The 14,091-nt window shown below is 44.9% G+C and overlaps 1 protein-coding gene and 1 long non-coding RNA gene across 3 annotated transcripts in view; one reads left to right on the top strand and one right to left on the bottom strand.

Moving 5' to 3' along the window:
- Tnfrsf21 (TNF receptor superfamily member 21) overlaps positions 1-12,763 on the bottom strand; it is a 74,699-nt gene extending 61,936 nt beyond the window's left edge. The window contains exons 1-2 of one of the 2 annotated variants that reach the window (XM_027387468.1): positions 9,830-9,905; positions 7,139-7,281 (exon numbers count right to left, since the gene is read on the bottom strand). In XM_027387468.1, coding sequence (XP_027243269.1) covers positions 7,139-7,281; positions 9,830-9,896 — 210 coding nt within the window. In that variant the 5' untranslated portion in view covers positions 9,897-9,905. Of the gene's footprint in view, positions 1-7,138; positions 7,282-9,829; positions 9,906-12,228 lie in introns of those variants that run through there. The other variant, XM_027387469.2, reaches the window with a different exon arrangement.
- LOC118239739 lies at positions 11,124-13,005 on the top strand. Its single transcript, XR_004772595.1, has 2 exons — positions 11,124-11,315; positions 11,624-13,005. It is a non-coding gene; the product is annotated as an uncharacterized LOC118239739 (long non-coding RNA).
- Positions 13,006-14,091: the final 1,086 nt, after the last annotated feature.

The raw sequence follows: 14,091 nt of genomic DNA, 5'->3' as shown, positions 1-14,091 counted from the left end.
GCCTTCAAACCTGCCGAATTGGATGCTATCTCCAAGCAAACAGGGTCAAAGTGAATTAAAGATACCCTGCTAGTGTCAGATGGGGAATCTGGTTTCTGGTCTGAGAGTAGGCAAATCACTTTGGATTTCTTCTGTCCTTCTACCCTGGGTGACCTTGGAAAGTGGCTCAGCCTCTGCCACCTCACTTGTAAAATGGAGCCAGCAGTAGTAACTGCTATTCAAAGTTGTTTTGATAATTAATGGTTCATACAAAAAAAAAGTATAAAAAACATGCCTGACATGGTAATTGCTGTATAATTACTAGTTTGGGAAATTATCACCAATTCATTATTTTAAGTCATTTTCCTTGAGATTAGACAATCTTTTAAAACATCTCAATTATATTTCAAATATGTGACTCCTGAGATACATAACAAAAATGAGGGCTTTTCAGGATGATGTGGTAGACTTTGGGGAGCCTCTTTTGAGGGCCTTACCCTGCCTAGGGAGTGGAGGGGGATGGCTAGGGGCAGGTGGGATGTTGGGGAGGAAGGCAGGGAGAGGGAGAAGGGATTGACATCTGACGCCAAGCTTGTTCCTAATTTGAACTAATAAAATAAAATAAATAAATAAAAAATATTTAAAAATCCCTTTTATTTATTTGTCTGGTATTTGTCATGTTGGAATTAAATCCATGGTTATTTATGTGCTGGGCAGATTACATTACCAGCCCCCAAATTTTAGATTTATTTTGACAGACACACACCTGTATTTCTAGCACTCAGTGGACAGAGGCATGCAGGACAAGTTCAAGGCCAGCTTGATCTATTTGCGTAGCTTGTTTAAGGCCAGCTTGGTCTATCTACAAAGCAAATTCAAGACTAGCTTTATCTATCTACAAGGTATGGTCTGGGCCAGCTTGACATACACAGTTCAAGACCAGCTTGGTATATACAGTGTATTCAAAGTTAGGCAAGGATCCACAGCAAAACTGACTCAAAACAAACAAACAAAGCAAAAATTTTCAACTAGTTACATGCCTATTTACATGGTGGTTCATGCCTAAGAACCCAGAAGTTAGGATGTAAAGACAGGAAGATCACAGACTCAAGGCCAGTTTAGCCTAGACACTGAGTTACTATTCAGGTTGATTTGCATACGGAGATCCTTTCTCAAAAACCAAACTTTGGTTATTTATTTTATTTAATATAATAAAATACTATAACGCTGAAACACACTCCCCTGAACACAAAACATACTATATTGGTTTGTTTTTAAAGCAGATGTCAAGATAAAGACAAGAAAAACAAAGGCTACTTTTCAAAGTACATTAAAAACAAACAAAAAATAAATACTCGAGGCTCTGGGGATGTTGCTTAGCTAGTAGAGTGCTTGCCTGGCATGTGCAAACCCTCAAGTTCCAGAACCAGAACACCATAATCCCAGCACTCAAAACGGAGGCAGTGCAAGGTCAGCCTTGGGTCAGCATCGACAACCTGAGACATTATCTCAAAGTAAGCTAGTTAATTAAATTTAAATAAATCTTGGTTTATAACAAATAAAAAACCTAAGAGAAAGGATTTACAATTAATTTATCTCACTTTAGATGCTTATTGCACAATTAAGTAAGAGTTTTCCAGAGCGAGCTTCCCTAATCTGGTCTCACACAAACAGACTAGACCCCAACACCTCCTAGTTTTGCATAGCTCATAGGCTAACAAGGGTTTTATATTCCGAATAGCCAGTAGGTGAGGAGGAATGAAAAGAATAATATATAGTGCCAGTGAAAGTATGTAAAATTCAGATTTCCATATCTACAAATAAAGTTTTATTGAAACACAGCCAGGCCCATTTTTGAGGCATTGTCTGGGGGATGCTATGTCTTTACAAAGGCAGAATTAAGTAGTTTCTAAAGATATCATAAGGTAGACATACTGCCCAGTACTTTACAGGAAAAGTTTACTAATCCTCTAATCTAGAGTTCAGAAAATATTCCTTCTTATACTTTCTCCTGGAAGGACACAACCAGCCTATGACTGGTCCCAAGACTCTGCCGAAGAACTGCCTGAAAATTTGAATCAGCTGTGTCCAGCACTCCCCTGTATGTTTGCCCACAAAATCCTCTACACACACAATGAGTACAGATAGCCTTGAGAACACACCGAAGGGCTTCCCACCACAAACAGGGCAGGAACACCCAGAAACATCAACAAGCCCAACAGTCAAACGATAAATTTATAAAACCAAAGTTATCAGGATCCTTCACACTACCTGTCAAAGGACGAATTCCTGTCAAAACAAGTCAACAGCAACAACAACAAAAAAATATTCCCAGACCCAAAAAGGAAAGGGGTTACTAACACAAGCCTGATTTTTCATGTTATTATAGTAATATTAAAAATAGAATATAGTGCTGGTGAAATGGATCTGTGGGCAAAGGTGCTTAACTGAACCTGGCAGCCTGGGGACTTCTATCCCCAGGACCCACAGACTCTATAAGTTGTATCTGGCCCAACCCCCATGGGGATGCCCAGACACACACACACACACACACACAAATAAATATGTAAATGTAATCAGAAAAATGAATACATGTAAAACAATATGTCATACATAACTAATACGAATTTATAACCAGAAAGATACATAGAACTAATAAAAATAAGGTTAGCATAACTTCTACTCAATAGTGAGAGACACGAGTCATTAAAAGGCAAGCACAGGTAAGTGTATGACGTCCCTAAATGACTAAAATGTCACTGAGACCACTGGCGGTCCTTACGTCTCTGAATTAAAAAGGGGATAAGTAATTGGAAATGAGAAACTCGAGTGCTGGCAGGTTCGTGGGCTGGAAAGCACATTTATGGGTGGCTGGTGGCATTCTGAATTGATTGTCTTCCTAAAAACAATCTGGCAACCTACAGCAAATGCCATAAAACCACTCATTCGTTTCCTCTGCCCTGGCAATGCCACTTTGGGGAATGCACCCAGAGGAGAAAAACCTAAAAGGGGGCAGAGTGTTGGTGCATCCAGAGACATCTTGTGCAACTAATTGAAGAGGACAAACGATGGTAGTCCAAGCCCCTGGTGACAGTAGCTCAACACATTTTCAGACCTGTAAAGTCAGCTACCTTTAAGTTCCAAGACAAAGACCTGAGCCAATGCACATCACAGGCACCTAAAACTTACTTAAAAAACATCCAAGCAGTAGGGTTCCAGTCCCATCCACCCCTCCCCAGCCCACCCTTCCCATCATAGACTGTTCAATCTAGGAACTTAGGAGTCTGCATGCTTTGACACTACCTGCCTCTACCACCAATAAATTCTCCAGAATCTCTAATAATGCTGTCCCCTTCACTGCAGATACCTCAGGCCCTGTACTCCTCCTGTGGAAAACAAAACACAAAAAACAAAAACAAAAAAAAATTCCCCCCCTTCCAGGATTTCTCTCTCTAACCCATGCTGTACCAGGCTTCCAGAGTGATCTCAGAGCTTTGAGTGTAGCTCACTGGTAGAGCACTTGCTCAGTATGAACAAGGCCCTAGGTTCCATCCTCAGTTTGAAAAAAACAGGGTTTTTTTTTTCTTTTTTGTTTTTTGAGTTTTTTTTTTTTTCTTATTGTTTGTGGCCTGATGCCCAAGAGTAGTTGGCCAACACAAACTATACTCAATGCAGGGAGGTGGGAGAGGGGGGAAAAGTTGGCTAAGTAAGGAGGTGTGAAGGAATCTGGAAGGAGCTCAGGAAGCGGGTGATAGGACCAAAAAATATCCTGAGTGAAATTCTCCAAGAATTAATTAAGATATCATCATCATCGTCATCATCATTATATGTTTACAGGCTGGAGACATGCTCAGTGGTTAAGAGCTCTTCCTGCTCTTGCAGAGGAATTTAGTTCCCTGCACCCATTTTGGTGTCTCAAAACTTCTAAAAACTTGAGCTGCTGCGGATCTGACATCCTTTTCTGGCCTGGGGGCACCTACACACACACACACACACACACACACACACACACCAAATACATAAGTCTTTTAAAAAAATGTTTCAAGTCATATTGTTACCCTGCCTCTCATGAACTGAGTAATGCCTTCACATCTTCAAGGGTCCCACATGATGTCATAGTCCTGTTGCCTCTTCCCACTGTTCCCTTTCACACAGCCCCAGCCACAGTGGTCGGAGGTCATAGGACACAGTCTGTCCTACACCTGGCTGCTCCACACACTGTTCCCTCCCACTGGACTCCTCCCCTTTTCTGCTCTATGACAGTTACCATGAAACGTCACCCTTTCTGTTGAACACAGTAGTTAGACTATTCTGGAAATCTGTCATCATTGCCTTTAAATTTCCTTGACTTTTACCCTCCTGCCTCCCCTACTCTCAGCTGAGTAGAGCTAGCCATGTCTACAGTGAAATTAGACAGTGGTCTTGTCACAAAAGTTCTCGGGAGACCAGAATTCCAACCTCTTTTTCAGGATCAACGATCAAGTAACTTTCTGCTTTCGTCTCTCTCTGGTCTACTGAGGCCCTACAGTATACAGATATTTCAAAGCTCAAAGCTCATTAGCACTGCTCCCAACCCTCAGAGACAACTCTCTGTGCAGTAGATGAGGATCAATAAAGAGACCTACAACTAGTCCATGGACAGAGAAGAAGACTGTGTAGTGTTCAGCTCTAAATGGAACCTCTATACTACAACTCCCCCCAACAAGGCTCAGGGGTCTTACTGAAGTGGGGATGAAAAAAATTGTAAGAACCAAAAGGATCAGATGACTACAGTTAAGTAGTATTGGGTAGAAATGACAAGCCATTGCATACATGAACTCACAGTGATTGAGGCAGAATGCACAAGACCTGCACAAGATCATCCCAGCCCAAAGCTTGCATGGACAGGGAAGGGAGCCACAAAGTCTCACCCCTAGCTGAGGCCCTACTGGCAACTGTTGACTGTTTGGGGAAGGAGACTCCATTTTCTTCAGGGATGGGGTTCCTGACAGGCTGTCTGTCCATGCTCCAGTAGACGGTCCTACATTCCTGCACCTACGGGTAGCATTACATGGACTCAGCGGGTTTAGAAAACGTGAACAGGAAATTGGAAGGTGGGGGTGGGATTGCAAGAAGTTTGAAAGGTAGGGAATGGACGGCTGTGGATTTGATCAGAACACATTATATGCATATATGAAGCTCTCAATTTTTTTAACAGCTTGCTTATGAAGGTGCCTCCAGCAATTGTGGCAACCTACATGTCACATTTGTAGCATGAGTGAACCAGTCAAATCATGGAGTTAAATCCCTACCTCAGAGAACTGCAATGAAAAGGGAGCAAATACTAGTCACAGCAGGTACAAGCTTCGAACTTATCCTATACAAATAATTAGGCTGGCAACAAAGAGGACCCTAACAGGTCGTCAGTTCCTCAGGATAAGGGAGCAGAAACTGTGAAGCAGAGTCCATGCCACACTGTTACTCACTAAGCAAATATTTTTCAAAATGACCCAGGCTGCAGGAGAGCAAAGCGCCCATTCCCTATTTATAACATCTCAATTTGCAGCAGTGTCTTTCCATCTCAACCATGGCACCACAGCCAGTCAGAGTCACACCATAGGAAAATGCTTGCCCATGTCTCCACACCCTCCCCTTTCAACCCCCTCACGCCATGCTCTTACCAGGAGTTTTGGCAGACCATCCAGGCCCATCATTAAACTCAGAAAATAGAAAGAGCATGTTCAACTCTTGGGTAAAATCATTCCCAAGAAACAAACATATGGGAAATGGAAGTGAACCCATACCTGCCACTTGGCAGAAAGAGCTCAGGTATGAAACTATGCCGACTTAGATGCCATTCCTCGTTAGGAAGACCTAACGATGGACAGAACAGAAAACTCTATCAAACCTCATTCTGGAATCTGCAAAATGAGACTAAGACTTTGACCTGGGGACTTGGAAGAAATACGCTGTGGCGTTTTATCTAAGGTACTCCATGAAGTGGTAAGTACTCAATAACCAAGGACCAGTAATATCTTGCTATGACTAGTCACCAGTCATTTGCTTAGCCCTCCTCCGAAGACTGCTAGCACAGAAGCTCTGCTGAGCCCATGGCTGCTCTCTTCTGAGTACAGGGCACATGGACACCCTCCATGTTCTCCTCTAAATCCATTAAGGTCCTGTTCCTTTGCCCCACACACAGGAAGATCTGCAAGTGGTACCAAGCAACAAAACCACCCATGTCCTTCTGGTTGCAAAACAAATGGAAAATGGTATAGATAGATAGATCACTAGCCTTGCTACAATTTGGATAGTCATGTGCATCTCCATTCTTTTCATTTGCTTCAGTCCAGAGAAGAGTCACACACAGTCTTCAAATATTCTGAAGATGAAAGGACACAGTGCAACACCCTGCCAACTTACCCAGGTCCTCCTGCATCCCACACCTCCCCAAGAACCTTCAAGTACAACTTTCCCAACACTACTGACATGTCATCTCCAAAGTCGGCACACTGACACCACACCAGCACAAACATAACTTCAACACACCTCACAGACAGTGACTGCACACCTGCCTTCAAGCAACAGCATGATCACCAGTCAGTCCGTCTCTCCATCAGCAGAAGCCCCACCCATTCTTCTGGACCTCTGCCAGCTTTCCCCAGGTTAATAACCACTGTCCAACCAGGTGGCAACGTTCAAGTCAATAGAAGATCCTGTTGGTTTTTAGGTATTTGACAAATATAAACACTGAGAAAGCCAGTGTTGATTCATGATCTCGCCCCAATTCCTAAAGAACACAAGCTCAGCAGTCGCTCATGTGGTAGCAAGGAAGCCCAGCCTCCTGCTGACACTCCATGGAGATTAAAAACTGGGACCAAGGGGTTGGGGAGATGGCTCAGAGGTTAAGAGCGCTGCCTGCTCTTCCGGAGGTCCTGAGTTCAATTCCCAGCAACCACATGGTGGCTCATAACCATCTGTAATGAGATCTGGTGCCCTCTCTGGTCTACAGGTATACATGTAGCCAGAACATTGTACACATAGTAAATAAATAAATTAAAAAAAAAAACTGGGTCCAAACTGTCCCTATTAATGGCTTCAGTTGTCATTCCGTCCATCAAACATATCTGCATTTCATGGTCCAGAGGGACTCAGCTCCAAACGACCATTGGATACCCACCAAAGCTCTGAGATAATCTGGGCTCCTCTTGGCACAGAGGAGAAGCACCCGAGTTTGCCAAGAAGTTGCTGGTGGTGAGTTGGCATTACCACAATTTGCCAGGCATGTGTCGGGAGAGAAGGTCAGCAGACTATTAGTGCCTCCTGGAAAATAGGCAGAGCTGTTTATACAAGGGAAAATCACCCAATTCATTCCAGCCACACCACCCCCCATAGTGTGACGACTCGTCTCACCATTTCCCGTCACCGAAAGAAAAAAATAATAATGAACTTTACTTAGGCCAATTACAGTTTACATACTAGCTGAGTAAGCACAAAACCAATGTGCAACTTTTCTACCAAGCTTCCCAGGAGGCTCTGCCTCTCTTCAAGATGAAGTCAAGTGCAGAGTCAAGGTGTGATGTCTCCAAACCTCAGCCTCCAACAACTATAACTCTCCAGACCCAGCCAAGAAGCCACACCCACTCATGACCACTGGGGAAGGGGGCAGCTTGCAAACTACCCAAAAGAATGTGGCATTAACTATTCTTGCTCTATGTAACTTGACAGACATTGTCCAGATGTGTAATATAAGCAGTTGTCGGATCTTTACACACGTAGTTATGGAGGGTTATTTTTTATTTTTTATTCTAAGTATACATCTTATTTGAAGAAATACTTTTCTTGTAGATTTAGTTTAGTAGTCCTGGAGATTCTGTCTGTCTGTCTGTCTGTCTGTCTGTCTGTCTGTCTGTCTGTGACTAGACCTGAGAGACAGCCAGACCTATATCTTTAGTCCAGAGGAGAAACCCTGATCCTATTCTCTGGTTCAGGTGTACGGATAACTCATGGGGTAAAATCGGGAATTGTCCAACGCAGTACAAGTTCTGAGTCGCTTATTCTTCCTTGTTCCCAATTTCCCACAAGCCAGTTCCCCTACTAAGACTGTTTGTTACATTATCCCAAGATTGAAAAGTTTTCCAAAATCAAAGTGATCTCCTCTTCTGGCTTTGAATCTAATGGTGAAGTTACTTGCGACATGTTACAGATGTGAACGTGGCATGCGTGCATCCACCCTGGCATGCTCATCCACTCATCCCACTGGAGTGAACTCCATCACTTCTACTGACAGAAACTAGCGTTGACAAGGCTCTCATCCCCCTCCATCACTGCACTTCCACTGCCTAGGACGACACCTCACTCAGAAAGGGTGCACCGTGTAGATTTGATAGCATGAAAAATAGTCACTTCCTCAGTGTAGGCTGCTCTTTCGCTCAGCCAAGCTGTGTGGGGTGTGAGATCAGTAGCAGTTTGGGTTCCTTTCCAGCTCCACAGTCTAAGATGGTACACTTAAAGTATTTAAAAGGGAGAAAAATCCCTGTATATAGTGCCAGCTCTGATTCAATATTCTATTTGAACTTGTCACCAAGTCTTAAGGATTTGAGCCCCAACCAGACCACCCACACACACACACCTGTCTAGAGGGGGTAGCCATTTACTGTGATAGGTGAAGGAAGAACTCAGTAACAGTGGTTAACAGTAACACTTGGTACTCTGTAGGCAGATAGCTTGGTGATATGTCTGGCCAAAATATAATAATAATAATAATAATAATAATAATAATAATAATAATAATAATGAATAGTTTTTTTCTTCTAGTGGCATGATAGATACAGTGAGATGCAACTGCCTAGAAAAAGGAGGGATAGACAGAGAGTTGGACAAGACACTAAGCAAATGGCCCTGTGTCTGGAATTCTTTTATTTTAAAATTAAAATAGAATTATTAAATATAGTTTTCCCCCTTTCCTCCCTCCAACCCCTCCCACGTACCAAACAATTTTTCTCTCTCAAATTCATGGACTCTTTTTCAATTGCCCTTACATAGGTTATATACATATATGTTTCTTAGTTGCCCATAATTCTAATTCTTTGTCCATGAGATTGCCACCTTCCATGTTACTATGTCTATTGGTATTGTCCTTGTGCAGGTCCTATCTAGGCAGCCATGTTGTTGAGACTTCATGAGTGAAGCTTGCCTGACATTTCTAGGAAAAACAATCCCACAGCAGACTTCTCTTCCTCTGGCTCTTAGAATCTTTCCACTCCCTCTTCTGCTATGTTCTCTGCTCCTTTGGTGCAGGAATTCTCAATCCAGGGGTAATAATGGTAGTTTCCAAAGTTTCAGACCCAATGTCTTTATCAAGGAAGACTCTTTTCTGCCTTGACTGGTCCTTGCAATTAGTCTATGTAGTCAATACAAGCTTCCTAAAGACATGGGCACCTCTGACTGACTGAATCTAGTGTTACATGAGCAAGTCCTGCTAGGACAGTCCCAAAACTACCAGGAATCTGAAAATCTCGTTTACAGAAAGCCTGGAACATGTATGCTGTCTCTCAGTTTGTGTGTAACTTTCAAGCATGACATGGTCACCTCGTCAACAACAGAAATGCAAGCAAGCAGAACAACTCATTCCAAAGGCCCTTGTATAATTCTCACTTATATTCTGCAACTAACCAAGCCACCACCTCAGCTTTCCTCCAGTGACCCTGCTCTGTCTTTACACTTTGTCATCAAACAAGTCGAAGTTGTGAAACAAGCAGTGTGGTACATGGGTGAAGGAGACTATGAGCCAAGGAATTCTATGTCAGAGTCACCATGTGCCGTGACCTACGAGAGACCAGTAAAATTCTTGGAGACTCTATCTTCTCACCTGTGGAATGGCAGGGATGGTGAGATGCTGTGTATAAAATACCTTGCTGCTCTCTCCACATGCTCATATAGTAGCCACACAAATATATCATATTATACAGCATACAATATGTGTCTACATCAGAGCCTATGGTAAGCTCCCTTTTAGCCTGTCTTGCAAAGAAAAAACAAAAGTGTCACAGAAATAACAATAAAAGTGTCACAAAAGTAACAAAGACTGCTATGAAAAAAGTGGGAGAGGCAATTAAGAGACATTGTGAGACATTTCATTGGCATCATGATTTTCTTTAATCTAAGCACACTGTATGAGCGCAGCAGTAACCTCCCTCCAACCCCATTAGTCTACCAGGTACCTCATCCCATGTTTACTTGGCTATCCTACCTGGTGTCAGTCATTAACGTGGCCAAGACTACCAGTGGGGCAAGTTCTCCTGAGAACAATGTCACCAGATCACTTCTGTACATATTAACAAAACCTGTCCTGATGACTGGGGCATGCAGAGTGAGATGGAAGAGAACCTTATCACATAGTTCCTGGCATGCCTCAGAGGTCACCCTTCAGGGCGATCAGGCCACCCCTCTGCTACTCCATCAATTAAAGTTAAAGCCTTTTTGCTATAGGTACCAAAAGATCAAGGGACCTTGTAGTGTTATCACTCAGAGATTGACTCAAAAAGCATACATTTTTAGAGACTGAGAACTTCAAGTACCTATTTCATGCTAGTAGTTAAAAATATACGAAATGCTACACACTGAACATGTGAATGGACTATCATGTGGAGCAGGGCCACACAACATGTGCTGAGCAGAGTAACAGATCCTATTTAGAGGGAAACTTAGCAAGGGACCTAACTGCAGTCATTAGGACCAGTGTTCCCATGAACTCTACTTGAAGGCTGTCAGTTCAAGTTCATTGCCCAAAGGACTCCCTGACTGCCTGTTTCAAGGATACAAACTTGGACTTTGCTGTTTTTATAAACAGCCAGAAAAAAAGTCTTCTAAGAGTACTAAGATTTGCCTCATTATAAATGCTAAAAACAACAAACTTTCTTCAGCCTCTCTCTCTCTCTCTCTCTCTCTCTCTCTCTCTCTCTCTTCTCTCTCTCTCTCTCTCTCTCTCTCTCTCTCTCTCTCTCTCTCTCTCTCTCTCTCCCCACAAACACACAGGGTGTGGGGAGGGGAGTGTCTGTAGGATGAATTCCCAGGCCATAGCAACTGCAATGCCTTGAGAGGGAAGCAGAAGATCTTGGCTGGCCAGGCAGTAAGTCCTTTAGGGGAAGGAGACAAGAGGCCTGCCTTCCCTTACACAGCCCAACCATGAAAACAGGCTCTTTTTTGTTTTTGTTTGGTTTTTAGCTAACAACCTTCATCCTCCCTGCAGGGATAAAAGGCATGGCTGGTTTATGACGGCTCAAGGGTTTGAATTCAAATATCTTCCACCCAATTCCCTACTTGGCCCCAATATTCGGAATAAAGGGACAATTCGGGTAAGTTTTAGATAAGGGATGATGTCAGGCTTTAGTCAGATAAAGTGATGGAGCACTATGTTCAGGGCACGCCCCAGCTTTAGGCGCTGAGGGAGCCCGTATCATCTTGAGTGGAGACATGCCTAAACACAGAAAAGGAGAAGTAAGGATGGAGAAAATTAATCCTCCTTTATGTAGCTCTTTCCCCCTCCCCCTCTACTGGAGAGCCAGAGCGCCGGTTGGCTCCGAGCCGGTGCTTTGGAGGCGCCTGAGAATGGGTTCTCTGGGTCCCTTTTTTTTTTTTACTTCTTCCTTTTTTTGGCGTGCAGAAATCAGGACCCATCCGAGCCAAGGAGGAGAGAAGCAAGGAGGCTAGAGCAAAGGGCGGCCTGCTCTCTACTCCGGAATGCCCGGCGCGCGGAAACACGCAGCGGTTGCTCGTGTCCGGAGCGCACCGGTCCCGCTGTCTCCACTGCGGTAGCATCCGGACATGACATTGCAGCAGCGACAAAGCGGTGGCCACAACCGGCCGCAGGCAACTGACAGGATTTCTCCGGCCTCGCACCACGCGGAGGGGCTGGCAGAGGATGATACTGGGGTGAGGCTAGGTATTGGGGCGAGACGTAGGCCGGGTAGGGGGCAAAAGCCCTGAAATGCTCAAGACGCCAGGGCGGCCACCACTCGCGCCTCCTCCAAGCAGCCAGATTGCAAGAAAAATAATTCGCTAACACTCCCAGTCGTAGTTCACCCTCTATCCCCCCCCAAAAAAAAATGATCTAGAAGGAGCCCCCCCTCGGTCTGGCCATTGCCTTGTAATCTTCCAATCCTGCTGGTCCCACCGCGTGCCTCAGGCACTACGGGCCGGGGACCCGCCCCGCTCCCGTACATCAGCTCGAACGCTACTGACACCCCAGGGCTCCCTCCGATCGCTCACCAGGAGAAGGGTGCCGGCGACCATCGTGGCTCCAACTTGGCCGGCGACGCGGCTGCCAGAGGCGAGGGCGGTGATGCTGCTTGCCGAGGTCCCCATGGCCGAGGCTGGGGCTCGCAGGGGCGCCCGGAGCGCGCGGCCCCACGGCAGCTGGAATCGGTGGCTTTTGCTGCCCAGCGCCGCATCCACCGCCGCCTCCCGGGCGGGGAGCCCATCTACCTCCAGCAGCCCATGTGCACTGCAGCAGCCGGGCGGCCGGGCGGAAGAGGGAGGCGGCAGGGGAGGCTCGGGAAGGCGCTCAGCACCTGCCCAGGGGCGCCGGCGCCCGGGCGGGGAGAAGAAGCAGGCGCGCTTGGAACCCACGCCTCCCGGTGCTCTCCAGCGACAGCGGCTGTGGAGAAGCAGGGAGCAGGGCTGACAGAGACACAGCGAAGGAACGACTTCCCATAGCGAAGCCTCCAGCCACTACCAAACACTCGCCTCCTCCGCTGCCCAGACTAGCTGGCGAGGGACTGACTCGGGTGGCCACTCAGCTTGGGGACACACGTGGTGGCGCCGAAGGGGCGGAGAACCGGCCCTTTGTGATGTCACCCGGGAGGAGGCCGGGCTCTTTGTGCAGATGGAGAGCTCAAGGCGTTCCAGAAACCTAGGGAAGGAAAGGGTGCCCCTTGGCGTTAGCTGGAGAAATTGCGTTTGCTTGTTAGCCTGGGAATTCAGCACACACCCCTTACTTAACTTTTCTTTGTAAAATTATTCCAAGTAAACTATATTTAAAACAGACGCTATTTTCTTTCTTTAACACGAGAATTAACAACAGTCAATATAACTTGAGCATTATGGCGCTCGCCTGTGTATTCATCACTAGGAAAGCTGAGGCAGGAGAAATTTGGAGTTGGAGGAAAGCCTGAGCTACACAGAATTCCTGTCTCGTGAATGTATACATATCTGCATGCATGCATGCATGCATGCATGAATGAATGAATGAATGAATTAATGAATTAATGAATGAATGAATAAGTTCATGAATGAATTAATGAACGAACGAACTGAGCATAATGGTGCCATTAAGTACTCTGGAGGCTGACACGAAACTCTCCAGTTCCAGGCTCTCCAAAGCTGGGGTTTCACACAAGCCTGACATACACAGCAAAACCTGTCTCAAAAAATAATCAGTTAATTAAACAAGCAAAAAAACAAAAAACAAAAAACAAGACAACCAAGGAGCTTACATCAACTGTCAGACACAAAGAGACTTGTATGTTTAGGTGTCTCCTGGGGGTCTCTCTGTATGAAAAGGAAAAAGTAAGCATAGTATCAGCGTTGATCTCTGGCTCTCTGCTTCCTGACTGGATACAATGTGACCAGCTGCCTTCCCACCACTCCCACAATAACTGTATCCTCTCCTCTCTCTGTCTGCTTTTGTTGTGTATTTGATCTCAGCGGTGGGGAAACTAGTACAGAGACACAGCACTAGGCGCCCCAGGTGGGGATCTGCTCCACTAGGGGTCCTATTCATTTCCTTATCACTTAGTACGTTGAGCACTGGTTCTTTTCCTCAGCATTTTTTTAGAAGACAAAAATGTATTAAAAATTAATGAGGATTAATTCCAATCTCATCTTTCAAACATCTGCCGGTAAAAATTGTCCATAAACACTGAAGGGAAAAGCTACACTGTGTAGTCTCCAGTAAAATCCAAAGAGGTTCTGAAAAATACTATCATTAAATACAGAATTTGGGGAATGGTGGGGGTGGAGGGTGAGGTGATAATTCAATTTGAAACTCTCAAGCTATCCCCAAAGCTTCCCAAAGTGAGGGGTGTTTACTATGTCAATACATCTTAGGGCTAATTCATTCTGAAAAAAAAA

The sequence above is a fragment of the Cricetulus griseus genome, assembly GCF_003668045.3.
Source record: "Cricetulus griseus strain 17A/GY chromosome 1 unlocalized genomic scaffold, alternate assembly CriGri-PICRH-1.0 chr1_1, whole genome shotgun sequence".
In the NCBI taxonomy this organism is placed as follows: Eukaryota; Metazoa; Chordata; class Mammalia; order Rodentia; family Cricetidae; genus Cricetulus; species Cricetulus griseus.
Note: the sequence above shows the minus strand (reverse complement) of the source record. Positions and strands in the feature narration are given on the sequence as shown.